This window comes from Alosa pseudoharengus, unplaced genomic scaffold, assembly GCF_046254945.1.
Source record: "Alosa pseudoharengus isolate Yale_2024_CS ecotype anadromous, Long Island Sound unplaced genomic scaffold, YU_APseudo_1.1 YU_APseudo_1.1_scf_7, whole genome shotgun sequence".
In the NCBI taxonomy this organism is placed as follows: domain Eukaryota; kingdom Metazoa; phylum Chordata; class Actinopteri; order Clupeiformes; family Clupeidae; genus Alosa; species Alosa pseudoharengus.
This window is the reverse complement of record NW_027468859.1, coordinates 29,486,434-29,506,678: the sequence shown is the minus strand read 5'-3', so window position 1 is coordinate 29,506,678 and position 20,245 is coordinate 29,486,434. Positions and strand designations below refer to the sequence as shown.

Genomic DNA, 20,245 nt, shown 5'->3' with positions numbered 1-20,245 from the left:
CAGTGAATGAAATCATGAGATTTTCTTTATTGCCAATAAAGTTGAACACCTCAATTTAAATAAAAAGAAAAACAAAACAAAATCCAGTTGGAATGCGACTAAGTTATGAACACCAGGACATTCCCATCTGTATATGGTGTGGATGGTGCTACATGGTGACCCTTAGCCCTTAGCCACTGTTCTGAGGACAGCTATAACTCCCTTTTCTCCAAGCGAACATGAAAGGCAATTTCAGAGCTGCACTCAGATCATTTGTACATGGTGGAGAGTGAATTAGACATACAGAGCAGCGTCATGCCTATATGCATCTACTCTATACAGTACATTCAGCTTCTCCAGTTTCCTAGAACTGGACTTAGAGGGGATTGCTGGTACTTGGAATGGAGTCCTGTAATGGACAATGAGAGGTGATCTTCACAGGTGAGGTGCTGACCTACGCCCCGTACACCACAGTGTAAAGAGGGCGTCTTTGTTACTATCTGACCGACAGGCAAAATATGGCAATGCCGGAACAGAAAAACTAATACAACTGAACAGAAATGGCTGCTCATACTGTAAACATAGAGATCAGCCACCCTGCTGGTGGGTAGAAGAGAAGAATTTTCTCTGGTTGCGTTACAGGAATCAATCAAAAAGTACCTAGAATTAAAAAAAAATATTATGTCATTTGAATAACATGCAGCTTAAGTACTGTCTAAAGTAAAAAGATAATAATTTACAAAAATCTCTTAATTTAGTGATCTTTTACAGAGCAGAAATAGAAACCTAGCTGTTGTAATTATTTTTGGTCAATATAGAACCTTTGATAATATTACACTGCTTGTGATCATTAGTATAATAGCAAAAATATACAAACCAAGTAGATGACCCATGTATGAGCATAAATATTTAACTAAGAATTACTTTTTTTTTTAGCTAGAGCAGGTATTAAACAGAAGTGTTCAAAATATAATGTGGAAAAAAAGACACAAAACAAAAGACATACACATTTTCCTTTCAGAAAAGTTTAGGTTTTATACTGTAATTCCCTTTTCTGAGTGATCCAATCAAAACAAACAGCAAAAGAAGAAATTGATAAATACAAAAATCAGTAAATTGCCCTTTCCAACTTCAGCTACAACAAAAACTAAGACTAAACTCCAGAGTCCATGCTCTGGTTTAACGATACTTCATTTTCCTTTACATGTTGCCATGTACTGCCTCTTCACTCCCTCTGCCACCTCTCCAAGCCCTTCTGCTCAGGGTTTAGAAGCAAAAACAAAATGGCAATTTTGGTTGCGGTGATATACAGTCAGATAGGAACTTCATCTCAAGCTAGGACTAAAGGGGAAAAAAAGAGTTTTTTTGGCACTGGGTGGTTTGAATGACACTCATGTTGCGGTTGTTTTGTGCTGTGGCAAAGAGCAGAGCTACAATCTTTAGCACATGGCCGCAGCAAGGCGGCATGCTGGGCTGACAATAGTGGTGCGAGAAGGTAGTGGTGTATGTTTGTCTATATGCAGTGTTGGTTTATGTGTGTGTGTGTGTGTGTGTGTGTGTGTGTGTGTGTTAGCACACATGTCTATGCACACACAGGGAAGAACATGAGATGCATCATGTTCCTGTCAAAAAGTGCCTCTAATTACTGGTCTGTGTATATACACACACACACACACACTATATATATATATATATATATATATATATATATACAGTGTGTGAGTGTGTGTATTTGTGTTTCTGGCAGTGACCACTCAGAAAGGGTATGGCATAGGGGGCTTAGGTTCTCAGAGGATGGCAGGTTGGGGGTATAATAACAGCCCCTCTCACTAGGAGTGGGGTGGGGTGGGGGTAGGGTGTGGGGTTGCTCTTATAAGGCTTCAAACTCGTCAATGCGCTGCTTGGTGTTGCCCTGTCGGATCTGCCGCAGGGTCTTGTACTTGTCTCGTCCAGCACGCATGTTCTCTGTGTGCAAGATGTCGTTCTGGGTCTTCTTTGTGTCGTCACGAGCGTGGGCCAGCTCAGAGGTCAGGGCCTGGGAGAGAGGGGGAGAGAGAGAGAGAGAGAGAGAGAGAGAGAGAGAGAGAGAGAGAGAGAGAGAGAGAGGAAAAGAAAGAAAGAAAGAAAGAAAGAAAGAGAGAGAGAGAAAGAGAGGAGGGAGAGAGAGAAGGAGGGAGAGATGAAGAGAGTTTGGGTGTTAGACTCAGTAAGTGTCAAATGCCATAAGGTATGCCAGGTGTTTCTATAACTCATCATTTAGTCGAGGAACAGGTAAAGCAAGACCCTGACAGCCCAGTGTTTCAGTGGAAGCGCACACACACAGATAATGTGTCTATGTCAGTAACGAGAGGAGCTATGGGTAAGTGAGTCTCATAAGGAAATGGCATAAAAAATACCACAAGGAAGTGATAAAAAAAATATGTATACGCTAATGAGGCTTCGTATAGCTAAGGAGGCCTCTATTGAGCTACATACTGACATCATCCAAAGAGATAATCACAGCTACCTAACGAGCAGATAGGAATCAGCTGGCCTGAGAGTAGGCCACGCGTGAGAGTGATGAAGCTCAGCCTGTTCCAGGGAATGCAAGGAGGCAGGAATGCCACCCATTAAGAGGGAACCCCTCTGTCCTGTGGCAAAAACTGTATATGTGTATGCGTGTGTGTGTGTGTGTGTGTGTGTGTGTGTGTGTGTGTGTATGTATATGCGCCCTCTCTTGTTCTTCTCCTCATGACATAAGAATGTTTAAGTGTGTGTGTGTGTGGGCTCAGTCAGGGATCAGTGCCCCACATGGCTGCCAGCAAAGGCAGATGAGAGGCATAGTATTGGCTGGGAGGTACTGCCCCAGAGGAACACACTTACACATGCCTTAGGAAGTTCAGCCCCACCCAGATGTCAGTGATTGCCTCTAAACAGGTGCACAGGGTTAATCGGGCAATTAGCTGGCTTCTTAAAGCTCAACAGGCCAAACCTCAGGCAGACTGGCTTGAGCTTTGGCAGAGTGGAGACCACCAGACGTAAAAGCCAGTCTCAGGGTAAGGGCCTACGGCCACCCTTTTCAGAAGTAACCTGTCCCTGTTTGCCGGTCATGGAACTTTGAATCTCCTTTGTTAAACTGAAGTGGAACTTATCTGTGTGAAAGTGAAGTGAAAGTGATCGTGTTGCTGGAAGATACGACGGCTGGAACAGGAGAGAGGGCCTGAATTTCGAGGACGACACACCAAGTCGACCAGGAGGGCCGGGTGGCTAGGTCAGTGGGAGCGTCCGCACTCACCACTATCGTTATCTTGTGCGTCTCTCCCTCTCTTTCCTTTATCTCAGAAGTCGGCACGTGCCCTCTGACTGCCTCGGTCCAGCACTGCGAAGATTTTACTTGCCTTCTGCTCCCCATCCCCTTTCCCCACATATTATAAATAAATTCCTAAGTTTCTTTCACTGCAACCTCTGTGTCTGCCTGCTTTGCTTCCATTAGTTGACCCACTGTTAGGTCTCACACAGCCGGGCGGCCACAGTGTGTATGTATGTACACTGCCGTTCAAAAGTTGAGTCATTTGAAATTTCCATTCCACTCCATTATAGACAGAAGATTTTTTTTTATTATTATTATTTTTTTTTTTTATCAGGGCAGCAGTTTTCAGATTACATTATGTGCTTACACAATTGCAAAAGGGATCTCCATGTTTTCTCAGTTAGCCTTTTAAAATGATATGAGATTAGTAAACAGAATGTGCCTTTGGAACATTGGATGAATGGTTGCTGATAATGGGCAATGTAGATATTGCATTAAAGATCAGCCATTTGTTTCAACAACAGTCGAGAACCCTTTTGCAATTTTGTATTTTAAAGGGAGCATGAAATCCCTTTGCAAACCTTCCATATCTGTCTATTTAATCTATTCCTGCATCAGTATGTTGACTCTTGATAAAGTGGACTGTGTTTGAGATCACCAGATTTTCTCTGCCTATGAGGCATGCCATAAATCTGCAAACAGATCAACTATGCTGACCTGCCTGTCATCTCATAGCCTACTGTATCAGAGATGTATTCAAAAAATCACAACTGAACTTGTCAAGTGGTACAAACTAACCCTTGAACCCATTGAGATACACAGAATGTGGGCTTTTAAAGCAACCCAATGCAGTTTTTACCTTAAAATAACAATTTCAAATGATACACTGTCATATATTACGGAAAATAAAGTCTCATTGTCAGTGTATGGCCAGAAATGCTTGATATTGCACTGTGTAAAGCTGTTGATCATTTCCCTTTCAGTTGGTTTTTAACTAAAGACAAAAAAAGATGATTAAAGGTCTCAGAAACTTAAGGCTGGTGTGATAGCGGGGTGTATTGTGTGTGAGCAACCTACGCGTTACTCATCTTGCACTGGCTCATCTTCCTGAATCTCAATGTTCTGATCACAACAAGTCTTGGTAAATTACTAAATTAGGACCAGTCAGAGGCTTCATTCATTGTTTTGCACTTTTATGAGGTCATCGTATCACCAAATGTATTGGTGTTAGCAAACTATTTAGCAGTATTTTTAAACTACAGAAATCCACAGTTACAAAATATGAAGCCATTTTTACCCAATAAAATACAAATCACAAAGAACTATTTTGTATTTCAAATAGGTATTTTAAATACATACATCATAAATACTGCCCATCCCTGCGTGCATGCATGTGTATGCATGTGTGTGCGTGCGTGCACATGTGCGTGTGTGTATGTGTGTGCGTATGTGTGTGTGCGTATGTGTGTGCGTGCGTGCACATGTGCGTGCGTGTGTGTGTGTGTATGTGTGTGCGTATGTGTGTGTGTGCGCATGTGCGTGCATGTGTGTCTCCCCACTCACCAGCAGCTGTTTCTGCACGCGCTCGTTCTTCTCGGCCTCGGTGATGCGCTCCTCCTCCTGGCGGTGGTCATCGAAGCCCTCGTTCTGCAGCTCGGCGCTGTGCGTGCTCGTGCTCTCCTCGCCGTCGTCGCCGTCGTACAGGTGGTCCATGACGGGCGGGGGGGGAGGGGGTGGCGGCACCGTCAGCACCAGGTGCAGCTCCTCGCGCGTCTTCAGCAGGTCGTCCTGCGCGTTCTGGGCCTGGGGGGACAGACAAAGAGAGATGGACAGGAAGGGGGGGATACAAAGAGATGGAGAGGTAGAGCGGAAGGAGGGATAAAGAGATGGAGAGGAAGGGGGGATACAGAGATAAAGACATGAAGAGGTGGAGAGGAAGGGGGGATACAGAGATAAAGAGATGGAGAGGTGGAGAGGAAGGGGGGATACAGAGAGATGGGGAGAAGAGGGGGGGGTACAGAGAGAAAGAGATGGAGAGGTGGAAAGGAAGGGGGGAAACAGATTAAGAGGTGGAGAGGTAGAGGGTTGGGAAGGAAGATACAGAGAGGGGGAGAAGAGAAATACAGACATTTAATCATTAATAACAATAATTGCTTTATTCAGCAATGACCACTTTGAACATTAAAGGGTAGGATGGAAAGATTTGAAATGTTGACTGTTCAAATTTCACTATTGTTCATTCATGATGAAAGAAAAGAGTCTATGTGAAAGAAGAGACAGAAAAGTAAATTTGCAAGTGAATGATTGTGTGTGTGTGTGAGAAAGATGGATTGAGAGAGAAAAGTGTGTGTGTGTGTGTGTGTGTAGGTGTGTGTGTGTGTGTGTGTAAGAGGAGAACTCACTCTCTGTTGCCATGTGCTGGCCTCGTCCTCCTTGCGTTTCCTGGCCTCCTCCAGCAGGGCGATCCTAGCAGTGTGTTCTGCCAGCTCTGCGGCCTGTGTGTGTGTGTGTGTGTGTGTGTGTGTGTGTACAAAAAAAGACAGACACAGCCATGAGACAGCAAACCAGAGCCACTTTCACCTAGCAACTGACCACACAACAGCGTGACAACAGTGGATGCTCTGGCCAACTGTCCCCTTGGTGCCAGGTTTCGGCCAGCCCAGGTAGCCTATTACACACACACACACACACACACACACACACACACACACACACACACACACACACACACACACACACACACACACACACACACACACACACACACACACACACACAGACCATACACACACACACACACACACACACACAGACACACACACCAACTCTGTCCTAATGCCACCTCTGCACTGACTCATGCCCAGCCCTGTTGTGAATCCCAGCTGCCTCTGAGAACAGCACTGACACTGACCACACACTGCTGTCCATGGCTCACATTTCAACTGGGACAGCACTGCACATGTATAGACTGATGTGTGTGTGTGTGGTTATGTTTGTCTAGTGAATGATCATGTATGTGTGCGTGTGTGATGACTGAGTAAATCTGTGTGCATGTATTCGGTGTGTGTGTGGTGGGCATGAGTGTGTGTGTGTGTGTGTGTGTGTGTGTGTGTGTGTGTGTGTGTGTGTGTGTGTCTCACCAGCTGCTCCTGGCTCTTCATCTGGTCCTCGGCCTGTCTGGCCAGCTCCTCCTTGGCCAGCAGGGCAGCCTGTCTGTCGGCCTCCAGCCGCGCCGCCTCCTCCTCGGCTCTTCTCCGCTCCTGCTCCAGCTGCATCGCCCGCTGCATCTGCTCCTGCAGGTCTACACACACACACACACACACGCACACGCACACGCACACACCATACACACACACACACACACACACACACACACACACACACACACAGTTAAAAACACATACGCATATACAGAGAAAACCACATCACACACACACACAGTTAAAAACACATACACATATACAGCGAAAACCACAACACACACAGAGTGAAAACCACATTTCACACACACACACACACATTAAAACACACACACACAATATCTCTAAAAAGTATCTCTATATCTCTATAAAAGTTTGGCCTACTGTACCCAGCTTTTCCTGGCACCTGACAAGATTTCCTGATATGACAGTGACGTCGCAAATAATCAATCAATGACAGGACTGGTGCACTATACAAGGTGATAACACTCAAATATTGAGTTATGTAACCGTACACATGCACCACATCATACAGTATGCACATACACACACACACAAAGGAACAATTAATAAACAATAGGTTGTACACGGCACAGATTCAGATCAAATATTGCCGGAACAGCAAACAGAAAGGTGGATAAGGCCATGAGAGTCTCCATAAGGTCCAGTTAGAGTGATAATCATCTTACTCCGAGCAGCTAGCCACGGAGCTCAGCCTTATCTGTGGACCCCAGGAACTGATAAAGATATCAGCACAGCAGCCAAGACTGGCAGAGGTCAGTGGACTTCACAGAACAATTACAACTGATTTATATTCAAAATCAAATAGAGCAAAACTAATACAAAGTACTGAAGAACGAGTCAGCATGTAATAACCCCTGTTCTCATTTGAATGTCATATAGAAATGGAGTGAATTTTCTATAACTGGGAGAACTCACTAAATGTGCATAAATAAATACAAACATACACATATGTATATAAATACCTACATAAATAATCAACAACAATCCACTCAGAGGATCTCTAATACTTAAAGTGGACATTAGGTTCAAGTCAATAAGTCTCGCCAGTAAACCCCCACACAGCCCTGCAAAATTCAGTCTGTTTTAAGTATGAAATGGTCGATTAAACCTTAAAAATCACAGGATAACACCTCAGTCATGTTTATATTATTACTCTCCCTCACACACACACACACACACACACAGGAATACACGTTAGGCTTGTACCTTTCTCAGCCCTCTTGGTCTTCTCTTCGAACTCGTACAGACGCATCATGAGCTCCTGCTTCTCCCTTTCCATCTGCTCCTTCTCGCGCTCGATGTTCTCCCTCTTCTTCTTCTCGCTCTCCAGCTGGGCCCTGCAGATAAGAGAGGCCGCCCGTCAGAGGACAAAGGGACCGTCACTCGTATGGTCGTAAAGGCATTAAAAAAAAGAAGACGCAGCGCCAATGCTGCCAACCGGGCACAGAGGGGGCCACAGAGATGAGCGCCCTATCGTGGCTTCACACACGCAATCAGTGTCTTATAAAGCACACACACACGCACACACACACACACACACACGCAGGCACACACACACAGGCACACACACACAGGCACACACACACAGGCACACACACACACAGGCACACACACACAGGCACACACACGCACACACACGCACGCACACACAGGCACACACAGGCACACACACACGCACACACAGGCGCACACACACGCACACACAGGCACACACACGCACACACACGCACGCACACACAGGCACACACAGGCACACACACACGCACACACAGGCGCACACACACGCACACACAGGCACACGCACAGGCACACACAGGCTCACACAGGCACACACAGGCACACACACACGCAGGCACACACACACGCAGGCACACACACACAGGCACACACACACTTCTTGGCTGGCTGCTCACGTGCTCTTGTACGCTTGCATGATGCAATTGCACAAAATCATGCCACCTCATGCAACACAAAGTCCTTTTGGACTTTGACTTCTTCTATCCTGCAACCAATTGCTCAGTATAATTTATAGCTTAAATGAGAAGATTTTTTTCTCATGATCTTTGCAAACGCACTGTCCTTCTTCCAGACTATCTGAGCCATCACAGCTAAGCTACTGTTGAGCATTAGGCCCACTGTAATAGCTCTGCTTAAACAATACTTAGTTATTTTTACACAAAAAAAATATTAGCCCTACCGTATCAATGCCATGGCCAACCAATGCAATGACCGATTTGGCAAAAACGGCTGAGGCCTAAACCCATATATCTCGTATAACCATATAACTCCTAGCACATGCTGCAATGCCCCTCGTCTCTGGCCCCTAATGTGCCTGCTCACCGGTCCAGCTGTTTCTGGTGCTTCTCCTCGCGAGCCTGGGCCTTCATCTGCTGGACCTCGATGGTGTCGGGCTTCCTGCGGCGCATGTACAGCTCGTGGTTCCCCATGCAGAGCTGCAGGATGCGCTTATTGATGCGGAGTCGAGGGGCGTAGAACACAAAGTCCTGGACACGTGGGAGAGGAAAGAGTGAGTGAGTGAGAGGACGCAAAACACAAGATTAACAAAAATGAACCCGCAACAAGAGTATAAATGACTATTTCAACCATTTAGAAAGATGTTGTTATTTGTCTACTTTATGATATGCCTACTGACTGACATTGAAACAGTACTTACTGGGGCTTTCTTGTCAATGGGCTTGATGACAAACTTCTTATCATTGAAGGAAATGTTCCTGATTTCACTCCATGGAAATCCAATCTTTGGGGTCAATCTGGATTAGAACAATACACAGAGAAAGGAAGCGATACGGAATTAAATAAATTCAAGTAATGATTGCTTGTTGCTGTGAATGTTAAAACGCTCATATTCTGTGGTTACTGAGAGAAGAAAACATTTTTTTTGTGTACTTTTGGTGCCAAGAAACTGACGAGGCTGAACCCATGGCACTGTCGGTGGGTTAAAATCTAAAATCTAACATTTTTCAAATCATTGAAAAACAATAACAATATCCAGCCAATGAGTGGAAGGGAATCAGGAAGGTGGTGAAAGTCAACCATTTTGAAAGGGTTCCTGCCTGCACCGCTCGGGGCATTGAACAATGCCAGCTCCTCAGAGGCACAAAGGGCTGGGCTGGGCTAGGCTAGGCTGCGCCGTGTCGCGTCGGGCATTTGCGCCGTCCACCCCACCCCTCCCTCTCTCCCTCCCTCCGCCGTGCCTCTCACGGCCACGACATGGCATTGCTATGATCGGCCTCTCGGGTGTGGCGCTCACTGGCATTGTGTCCACCGACGAGGATGCCGGATACCCGACAACAGACCGGCTTCGCAGCGCACAACCAAACAATAGTAGAGCTGGGCCTGCCTTGGCTCTGACACGCTGGGAACGGCTACGATTGTGTCATAGATACCGAGGCACACTTCCAGAACAAGTACAGGCATGTGGAAACCAGATGAGCTTAACTGGATATTCCAGTATTTTGTAATCTGCCTTAAGTAATTTCAATGGCCACTAATTACTGGTTGTCCCTCTCCAGCTTTTGAAGTGAACGATCATTTATACAGCACAGAGAATACATTGATGGCGTACAGTGGTGATACATGGGACCAGCTTTCTGAGCAATGTTGCCGGGCAATAACATTATAGGCTCGTAACGTTCTGATTGGATAATTGTGACATGAGTTGCCTGCTGATAATTGATGTTCTTAAAACAAAACAAAAAAAATGTTTCCCAATATAAACAGAAAAAGTGCCTAAACAACAACTGTCAGTAGCCTTGCCTGGCAAAATTACCCAAAAAGTTGCCCTATGTGCATCATCACCTTTAAAGCCTTTGGTCATCATGACTTGGTTTCTTTACTATTTAAACCATGAGGAGAGCCGAGAGAAGCAATCTGGCCTTAATGAGGGCCGTTAATGGGCATTAGGGAGAGGCGTGCATCTGTCTGAGTGCCAGCCTACGCCAGAGGATTAACTCCTGGTGATTCTGGCCGTTTTATGAGCAGCAGATTAGCCAAAGCTGGGGGTTAGGCAACTGCCATTTTGGCTATGGGCACCAAGGTTGGCACAACAGCCCTCGTAATTGGCTAGGGACTCCTGGAAAAACTGCTTTGGGAGGTTCGGTGAGATGGGGGGGAAACTGAGAGAGGACAGATGGCATCCAAGGTCCTTGAAGTGGGGACATGGAAGGGGGTAGGCGGGCTGAATTCACGGCTGATATTCTACACGGATCTCAGCACTCTTCTTTAAGTCGCAGGTGACGCAGCGGGGAACTGTGCCACAGGAGTCTGAACAATTACTCCCTGTCCTAGTTTTCATACAATACAGGCATTAGCCAGGGATTGGTAGAGTATCTGAAGAATATGTGAGTGTGTTGAGTGAGTGTGTTGAGTGAGTGTGTGTGTGAGTGAACAAAACAAGAGTAAGGCTGGGAGAGAAATGAAAACAAAAAGGAAGAAGGAAAAAAAAAAGAAAGAAAGAAAGAAAGAAAGACAGACAGTTGTGTATGTACGTGTGTGTGTGCATGCGTGTATATGGTATGTGTGTGTGTGGGCGTGTGTGTGTGTGCATGTGTGCCGCTGAGCCCTAGGAGAGTGAAGTCCCTGGAGGGCTCAGTGTGCAAAGGCCCTGCGAGCAGCACCATTGTGTTGCCTTCTCTCTGGGTCCCTCTCCACACTAGCAGTGCATTCTTCAGTGACACGCTGCCTGAAAAACCAGTCCGAGTCACTATGGTTACAACAGAGGGCACTGTCGGAGAACACCACATTTATTTATTTCTCTCTCTCTCTACTCCTCTCTGTCTGTCTCTCTCTGTATATGTGTGTCGATCGATCTGTGTATCGGCTACTCTCTATTCCTCTCTTTGTCTGTGTTTCTTTCTCTTTCTCTCTCTCAAAAACAAGCATGAAAGGAGACCCAATCACTCTCCTGCAGACACGTACACAATCTTTGCTTCTGAACAACACATACACACTTACTGTCAGTTTCATGTTCAAACAGGATTTATACCTCCCTTTATACACAGAGGAGGAACTCAAAGTGCTTCTCTACACATGTAGGTTGTATGCTAATATATGTAAAGTACATTAGACCTAGTGAAGCATATTAGTTCCACCTGCACAGAAAGCCAGAGGCCAGGACATTACCAGAGAGGTTGGCAATACAAAGTATCTTTCTTGATTTTGATTACATGATTTCAACATAAAGTGTATCCATTTCAATTACTGAAAGAAGACACCGTAGCAACAAGTGCAAAGGAGGAAATAACCGTGGAGGAAGTGGGACTGACCTATTGACCCCAAACAGAGATTAAAGGTATACTATGCAGGTTTAGGTATTTTTGGCGAGTTTAGAGCTCCCTCTAGAGTCGCAATGTATTCATATGTTACTCTGCTATTGTAAATAGCAAACTTCTTGCGACCCCCCTGTACACAATGCAAATGCTTTTGTTGTGGAGGTGAAGGATTAACAACAGGCAAAAACTATCTCCTAAACGCTAAACGCTAAACTAAACGCCACTCTTGGAAGTTGCTTGGCTGGTTTTCTTGGCTGGGACTTGCTACATCTATGTTGTATAGCTATACTAGGTGAACGATTCGCCTAATACAAGTTCGTTTACCATCAAATTGGCTTAATAAAAGGTGAAAATCTTGCATAGTGTGCCTTTAACCAGCTGTGTGAAACCATCCCTAACTATAACCTGTTGACCCTTTGACACCAGCAACCTACACCGTACCACATCCTGCAGAATCCATGCTCCTGAATGCTCAACTCACTTGATTTTAGCATTCATGGGGCCCTTTGCAAAATTCCAGCAAATACATCATGATCTTGAAAACGCAACCTAAAGCTGCAGTCAATCAAATGTCTGAATGTCGTGCTGACTGGCAGATCTGAAGCAGGCCCTTCACGTGAGGCACAGTGCATCCAACTCACTTGTCTGTCTTCTCGTAGATGTTGAGTCCGAGCGCATCCACGCCCAGCCATAACTCTGTGCCCTTCTTGTTCTTGATGTCAAAGTAGTTGACGCCATACATCTCCAGGTCCTGCGCGATCTTCAGGTACTCCAGCATGGCATCCTCTCTACGCACATCACAGAGTGCCAATGTTATCAGTTAGAAGGACAAATGGGCAAAAAATGTGATTCCACACCAGTTGAAATAGGATAGTCCACACATCGAAAAACACCAAAGAGGCAGTAGCACACAGATTAAATGGGCAGCCTTTACTGATGTAGACAGACTAACAGACTAACGTTTCAACATACTAACAGACTAACGTTTTGACATGGCTGTGCATTCATCAGAGTCAAAAGGAAGACACAGTCGTGTCAAAAACGTTAGTCTGTCAGTCTGTTTGCGCTAGAAATGGCTGCAAATTTAATCAGAGTGATCCAGTCTCTTTCCAGTGATTCCATACCACTTCCACCTTTCCTTCACCTTATCCGAGAGAGGAGAGCTTCTGTATGTGGGTATAGTGTGATGAGGGAGATAGGACAACGCATATCTCTACTCTCTAATCAGTGCTAATATATGTTATCATGTTTGGCGTGCTGGAATAAAGCCTGTCAATCCTGAAAGTGAACCCCCATGCCAGGATGTGTGCAAGCAGATGATGGCTTCAGGAAGCCCATGTGTATGTTTGTGTGTGGCATGTTCAAGTGTTACCTGAGCATGCCCTTGTGCTCCTCGTGCCACACCTGGATCCTCTCCTCCCACTGCTCTCGAGACAGCTTGTGCTGCTCCAACACACTGAGGGGACACACACAACACACACAACACATTAGTGGCTAGATCAGGCTAGAAGTATAGATCAAATGTATACACATTTCCAAATTGAGACAGACAGAACGCCTGTGGGCAAATGTACCTGTTGGTACACATGCAACAAACACACATGTTTAATGACAGGCAGCTAGAAGAGTGCTGTGCAGTGATCCAACTAACTCCTCGACAACAAAGACATACCGCAACAGACTCGGTACCTATGGGTTAGGCTCCTTGCTGGTAGGCCTACCACTGACACTGGCACAGTGAGTTTGAGTCCAGACAGTGTGGGACAGTCAAGTATACCGTACACAGGTTATACCAAGAACACATCATCCCACCTCTGTACATTGGCTTTCTCTCTTTCATCCTTACCGTTGAGGCAACAGGCGATCTGATGTGAGGTATCCAGGCTTGTGTGCCTCCTTGTTGAAGTCACCAAACTTGGCCTGGACAGCATAGGATGCCAGCAGCACAGCAGTCTCAGGTGGGCAGTAGATTTCATCACTCAAAAGTGCGTCCTTTACCTATGGGATGGACCATTTTTTTTTACTGAATGTGACCTTGTTTGCCTGGAATAATCATCACTTTATCAGGTGGAAGGAGGAACATTGCAGGGAAAACAAGGCGTCATAAGCTCTTCAAAAGTTCTTCAAGGGTTTGTTGCCATAGAGTTGACCCCCCCAAAGGCATTTTAAAAATACCCCTCAACTCAGGGCTCCAAGTAAAACTTGAAGGTTCATGTTAAGGGTGTTCCATTTCCCATCAGTAAGTTAACAGGGTTCTGCCCCACATAGAGGGAGACTGCAGTGGTTGCCTCCTGACCTGCATGAAGAAGAGCTTCTGCGTAATGTCCTGGATGAGCTCTTCAGACACGTCCTCAGGGAAGAACTTGGCCCGGAACTTAAACTGCAGGGGGTTCTCCTTCTTCACGTCCTGTGAGGAGACCTGTGGAGGAGAGGAGAGAAGAAGGGGGTGGGAAAGATGGAGGACAGGAGAAAAGAGAGAGCAGAGAGAGCAGAGAGAGGGAGGGAGAGAGGGAGGTAGAGGAGCAGAAATTAAGAGATGAACAAGTACAGGGAAAAGGAGGAAGAAATAACAACATAAGAAGCCAAAAGGAGGAGAGAAAAAACAGGAGAAGAGAAAAGAAAGTGAATCATTAACAGTTGTTGGAAATCAGTTACACTCACATTAACTGACAGTTACCTCCTCGTGGGTGGAAATTCAGACTCAGCTGTTCAAAATGCAAACCCTGAAAGCCAGCTGGTGTAGTATTACTGCTATGCACTGACTGGGCACACTCATTCCAATTATCACCACAGAGTACTTACACTAAGGGGCCGTGCACACGACGCCGGTTTTTGTGAAACTGGTGAGGTTTTGTTAACGGTTACGCCTTGCATGTACACGACGGCGGCAGTTTAGGAGACTGAAACCGATAGCTTTTGAAACCGGCTTTCGAAGTGGGAACTTTTGAAACCGCCGGCTAACTTTCGCCGTGTAGACGCCTGTAGGCGCGAAGCCGGCAACTGTATGACGACATAGCCCCACCTCTCAACTCAGCCACGTGAATTTGTGAATGCATGAAAGTTAGTTTGTGACTCTAACTGACATCTGCTGCAAGTATCACTTCACTTTTTTCACAATATTTTTTTTTAACGTGGCATATATACATGCCAAGAGGAACAGAAAATATTAACGTAAAAGGAAAGATAAGGAGCATGTATGGGAGTAAATGAGAAAGTGAGTGAGTGTGCATGCGTGTGAGAAAGAGAGAGAGAGAGAGAAACAGTCTGGAATATTCCACTTTCCATTGTGCTGAGTAGTAGCTCAGTGTCAGCACTAAACGGCTCTACTGGTGGAACTTTCCCAGCTCTTCCTCCCTTCTAACTATCCCCTCGACCACAGGCCTCAGACTCCCGTTAAGAAAAAAAACTAAACGACTGGAAATATTCCGCTAAGGCCAGGCCCATCTGTAAATACTCAAATTTGTCCCTGCTATAAAACAAATGTCAAATTTGATCCCTAAGTTGTTCGAGTTTGTGTTATGATATGAACAGACTGCCCTTCTGTCAATACTGAGAGTGGAGGCATTGGGGCTAGGAGGGCCTTGGTGGAGGCACGTCAGAAATGCACACTCCTGCTGGAAAATCTCCATTCCTCACGTTCACCTCGGTACAAGACTACAAAGGTGGTGAAGGGGCTGGAGGGGTGTAGCTGAGCTAAGCCTGAGCTTACATGGCTAGAGGGCGTCAGAGCGAGCATGCTAGCGCAAACGTGCTAAGAGCTGAGGGCGGTGTTTGCTCAGGGAAAACATGCAGGCCACCTGGGTCCAGCTTTACAGGGCCACGTCGAGTTCAACGCAGAGATACTCTAACTCACTGCAAAGATGGCTGTTCACTGAGCACTGATAAGTCAGCTGACAGGAGTTTAGAGAGAGGTGTTGACAGTGTGGTTATTTACAACATATGATGCTTGTTGATGCGGGTTCCTATAATTCCTTTAAAGTGCTAGGCTGGTAATTTGAGAGAGAGTTCCAGCCACACCTTTCTCAAGAATGTGGCCGTATAGTATCAGTGATAGAGAGGATTGTGAAGGTTGGTCAAATAACGCCATGGATTTGTAATCGAGGACCAAAACCAGCTGCCATAGTCCTTAATCAGATTTCAAACTTTCAGAAATTAAATCATGTTTAAGAAATACATGATACTGAAATTGTTATGCTTTATGGTCCTTAAAGAGTCTGAAAGTACAAATGAATATCTAATTTGCATAATTTATGCCCTACAATGTTCTTAATAGTAGCACTAAAATGTTACATATTTAAATATATATACACTGTATAGTACAGTCATGTCATAAAAAAAAAAGTTTATACAGCATAAACACAACAATGAATTAATACTGCCAGGGTGGTGTGTGTGTCCAGTCTCAGACAGTGAGTGAGTGTCTACCTTTTTATCCAGCTTGAGCCAGGTATGGTAGCCTTTGCTATCTACGTGCTGCAGGCCGAAGTACCAGACCTCCCGCAGACCGATGGTTTTGACCACCTGTGGAAGAGACAGAAGGAACAGACATGAACATTTGACTATCTACACTGGCAGTCTTAGGGAGTAATGACATCACTACCGTTTTGATGGGAGAGACAAGTAATGACGTAATAATGACATATTTGGACTTCTGGCCATGAAATATAAATAGCATTAAGCAAATTGTTTGCAGTGATGCTTCCCATCAGATTCAGTGTAAGCAAACGCAATATTAGCATGGGTAATGACTGCACATACGACTCCTACAACACTGGCACTGATAAAGCTACACTGCCGCTCACCAGAGGAGCTGTAGGATAGAAGCCATTGGGCAGAGTCAGGGCTGCGGTCCCTACGCTGGAAGCGTGCCCTGGTCACGCTCAGGGGACCATGACAATCGCCCTAGGCTCATCTCACACACGGACAGCAGCTTTGTTTGGACGGCAAGATTTGAGCAAAAACTGAGGTGTGTGTGTGTGTGTGTGTAAAATTTACTAAGCGTGACAGTAGTGCCGTCATCTTGGATACACAAAGCAGGTGGCAGATGTAATATGACTTTCTCTGCACAGTTGCACCATTTCTTTTCACCATCAATGATGCCATATACATTAGATTTGTGAAAACTAGTTTCATATTTTGAAGTAAGATGTCTGTCAAGCCTGATCAACCTCTCTGCACTAAATCCAGGAAGGCAGGCAACCCAGCAACCCTGTCCTCAACATGCACCAAAGACACACACATCATGTTGGTGGTGATGCCCCTGGACTAATGTACAGGCATTCTTTAGGTAAGACTTCAAATACACTCATGATATCAAAACTGAATGCACAGACGCCCTAAAGCAGAACTGACTGCAGGTGACGTAAGAGCCGTGACCTCTCGCATGAACAAAACAGCCAAAACAATGAAGTCATCTGCGTATAAAGCAAGGATGGAGAGGCCGCTTGTGCGATGGCAGCCGAGCAGAACGCCCTTTTAGAAAGGCGGCCACGAGCCTGGCGGCTCGAACTAGACAAGCTGCCTCACGTTTACCCGACAATTTTCAGACCACTTAAATGGCTAACTGCTTATATTTCCACCCCCTGCTCATCCATTGGTGTTTATGATTACACTTTAGAATGGTTCTGGGATTTCGGAAAGACACTTTATTTATGGTCATTTTCAGGAAATCTCTATTTAACTTAAGGGGGCCCAGAGGGTTGCGTGCATTTTGGAATTGGCTTAATTCGATACTCTCTCCCACAGCACTTTCATCACCCAACACCCAATGACTCCTCCAGAGATTCATCTGTTCCCCTTGAACCTCATTGGGTCGTTTGGCCCCTTTAAAAAGGCAAGAGCTGGGAGACAGCAGGGAGACATGCAGAGACACAGAAGAGAGAGAGAGAGAGAGAGAGAGAGAGAGAGAGAGAGAGAGAGAGAAAGAAAGAAAGAAAGAAAGAAAGAAAGAAAGAGACACAGACAAAGAGAGGAATAGAGAGTAGCCGACACACAGATCGACACACATATACAGAGAGACAGACAGAGAGAAAGAGAAAAAAAAGAGAGAGAGATAGACAGAGAGGAAAAGAGAGTAGCCGAGGCTGAGGAAGAGGGTGGTTAGAAAGAGAGGAGAAAAGGGCGAGCAAGAGAGACAGTGGAGAGTCAACGCCTCCTCAGCTTAGGGGGACAATTAGCGGGTTCGGGCTCTGTAATCACTGGCTTGTGTGAGGAGTTCAAAGGCCCGCCGCAGAGCACAAGCGAGCACGTGCAAAAAATAGAACTCAAACAGCAGTTGTGAACCCAATGAGGAGAGATGAGTCTGGACACACCGACACCCCACCCACAAGAACTCTTCACACAAAGCAGGAAGATTACAAACCTCCTGCTACTGTAGGCCACTAGAATCTCCAGCCTGCATTCAGAACCACACACCAAGCCAGAGGTAGAAAATTCCACCTTCACAAAGTCATTGTTCTATCATGTATTGGTTTTACTTGTGCACTTAACACCCGCGATTTTACGCATTAGCTGACATGAATATGAAACCTGACTGAATACCTGAATTCAAGAAGAGCTAATTAGAATCAGCGGGTTTAGTGAGTGGATGCAACAAATATGTAGTAGGACTTTGACTGAGTCTTCTACCTCTGCCCTGGATACATCCCAGACAAGAGACTATGTTCTACAGAGCTAGTTATATATTTAGTATCTATTCAAAACACGTTAGCACCCAGGTCAGGTCAGATGTTCAGATAGCCTTGTACGTCTAATTATGTAGGACAGAAGGCCTTTCAGGGGAATGCGCATGACCATGCACCCACAACAGAAACACAACTACCTGAGAGAGAGAGAGAGAGAGAGAGAGAGAGAGAGGGAGAGAGGGAGAGAGAGAAAGAAAGAAAGAAAGATAGAAAGAAAGAGAGAGAGAGAGAGAAGGGGGGGGGGTGTAATCAAATCCTGCCCGTGTCCTGATGTGACTCGGAGGACGGGCAAGGAAAAGGGCAGTGTGGCATGTCATTGTTTCCCATTCATTTCCAACCCCCCCCCCCACGGTGACCGTAAATCAATCACCATTTTTTATTGTGCTCATATCTCATGTAATAACGGCGAGGGGCACTCAATTCTTTTCCACGAGAGTGCCTTCACAATGGCTCCGGCAATTGAATCAAACACTGGCACGACCAGAGACTGTGTGTGTGTGTGTGTGTGTGGGGGGGTGGATGAAGGGGTCCGGCGTGAGCCTTTATTGGCCTGCTGTTTGTGCCAATACTGGTGTCCATATCCAGCCCCCTTTGCCTTAATCCCCCATGGCCCCCAAATTCAATTAAGCCCTGCCCCAACCCAAACACCCAACCACCCACCCACAAACTAAGCCTCTTCTGAAATACCTCCAACTTCTTCTGCAAAAGTTCTTTCATTTTCGTTCATTTTTCAACATGCTCAAGTTAGTAGTTTGACTTGCTTCATCCTACCCATTAACACTTGAAAATAGGAAATATGCAAGAGGAAGTCTGACTCAAGAACTATTTTACAACACCTACCTCTCTGCTCTGTTTGTTTCCAGTCTAAGAGACACTCCCTCTTAACCTTCATATTCTCACACACAAATAATTCACTTGCTTACATTTCATTCAAATACCCACTCTTGCATAAGCAGACATTACACTCTCGCTCTCTCGCTCTCTCTGCCCTCCTCAGTCACCTAATATGCTAAAGCAACGCTGTAGATCCTTATGAATGAGTCCGATTGAGAGGTTTGTTTTTTCCTTGTTTAGAGGCATCTACCCTGCTGAAATGAGAGATCTCCAAAGAAAAAGAAAAAAATTTCCCCTGTAATTAAACTCAACCGAGTTCTGGACACAATCACGCCTTTCATAATCTTCAGCCTTCAGGACGGGAGGATGGAGAGAGGGGGTAGAGAGAGAGAGCAACAGAGAGCGACACACATATGCACAGAAAGAGAGAGGGGCAGAGAGAGAGAGAGAGAGAGACATATGCAGAGAGAGACAGACAGAAAGAAAAGAGACAGACAAGAGAGATAAAGAAAGAAAGAAAGAAAGAAAGAAAGAGAGAGAGAGAGAGAGAGACAGACACAGAGCGACACACATATGCAGAGAGAGAGACAGACAGAAAGAAAAGAGACAGACAGAGATAAAGAAAGAAAGAAAGAGAGAGAGAGAGACAGACACAGAGTGACACATATGCAGAGAGAGACAGACAGAAAGAAAAGAGACAGACAAGAGAGATAAAGAAAGAAAGAAAGAAAGAAAGAAAGAAAGAAAGAGAGAGAGAGAGAGACAGACACAGAGCGACACACATATGCAGAGAGAGAGACAGACAGAAAGAAAAGAGACAGACAGAGATAAAGAAAGAAAGAAAGAAAGAAAGAAAGAGAGAGAGAGAGAGAGACAGACACAGAGTGACACACATATGCAGAGAGAGAGACAGACAGAAAGAAAAGAGACAGACAGAGATAAAGA

At 45.4% G+C, this 20,245-nt stretch overlaps 1 protein-coding gene across 1 annotated transcript in view; it reads right to left on the bottom strand.

Moving 5' to 3' along the window:
• Nucleotides 1-7: 7 nt before the first annotated feature.
• The window catches only part of ezrb (ezrin b), a 41,578-nt gene continuing 21,340 nt past the window's right edge, over nucleotides 8-20,245 (bottom strand). Inside the window, exons 4-15 of the mRNA XM_076273059.1 lie at nucleotides 16,209-16,304; nucleotides 14,080-14,202; nucleotides 13,630-13,781; nucleotides 13,156-13,239; nucleotides 12,425-12,571; nucleotides 9,167-9,263; nucleotides 8,833-8,996; nucleotides 7,699-7,829; nucleotides 6,409-6,569; nucleotides 5,671-5,763; nucleotides 4,832-5,071; nucleotides 8-2,014 (exon numbers count right to left, since the gene is read on the bottom strand). Of these exons, the coding sequence (XP_076129174.1) occupies nucleotides 1,850-2,014; nucleotides 4,832-5,071; nucleotides 5,671-5,763; nucleotides 6,409-6,569; nucleotides 7,699-7,829; nucleotides 8,833-8,996; nucleotides 9,167-9,263; nucleotides 12,425-12,571; nucleotides 13,156-13,239; nucleotides 13,630-13,781; nucleotides 14,080-14,202; nucleotides 16,209-16,304 (1,653 nt within the window). The 3' untranslated portion in view covers nucleotides 8-1,849. The remainder of the gene's footprint in view (nucleotides 2,015-4,831; nucleotides 5,072-5,670; nucleotides 5,764-6,408; nucleotides 6,570-7,698; nucleotides 7,830-8,832; nucleotides 8,997-9,166; nucleotides 9,264-12,424; nucleotides 12,572-13,155; nucleotides 13,240-13,629; nucleotides 13,782-14,079; nucleotides 14,203-16,208; nucleotides 16,305-20,245) is intronic.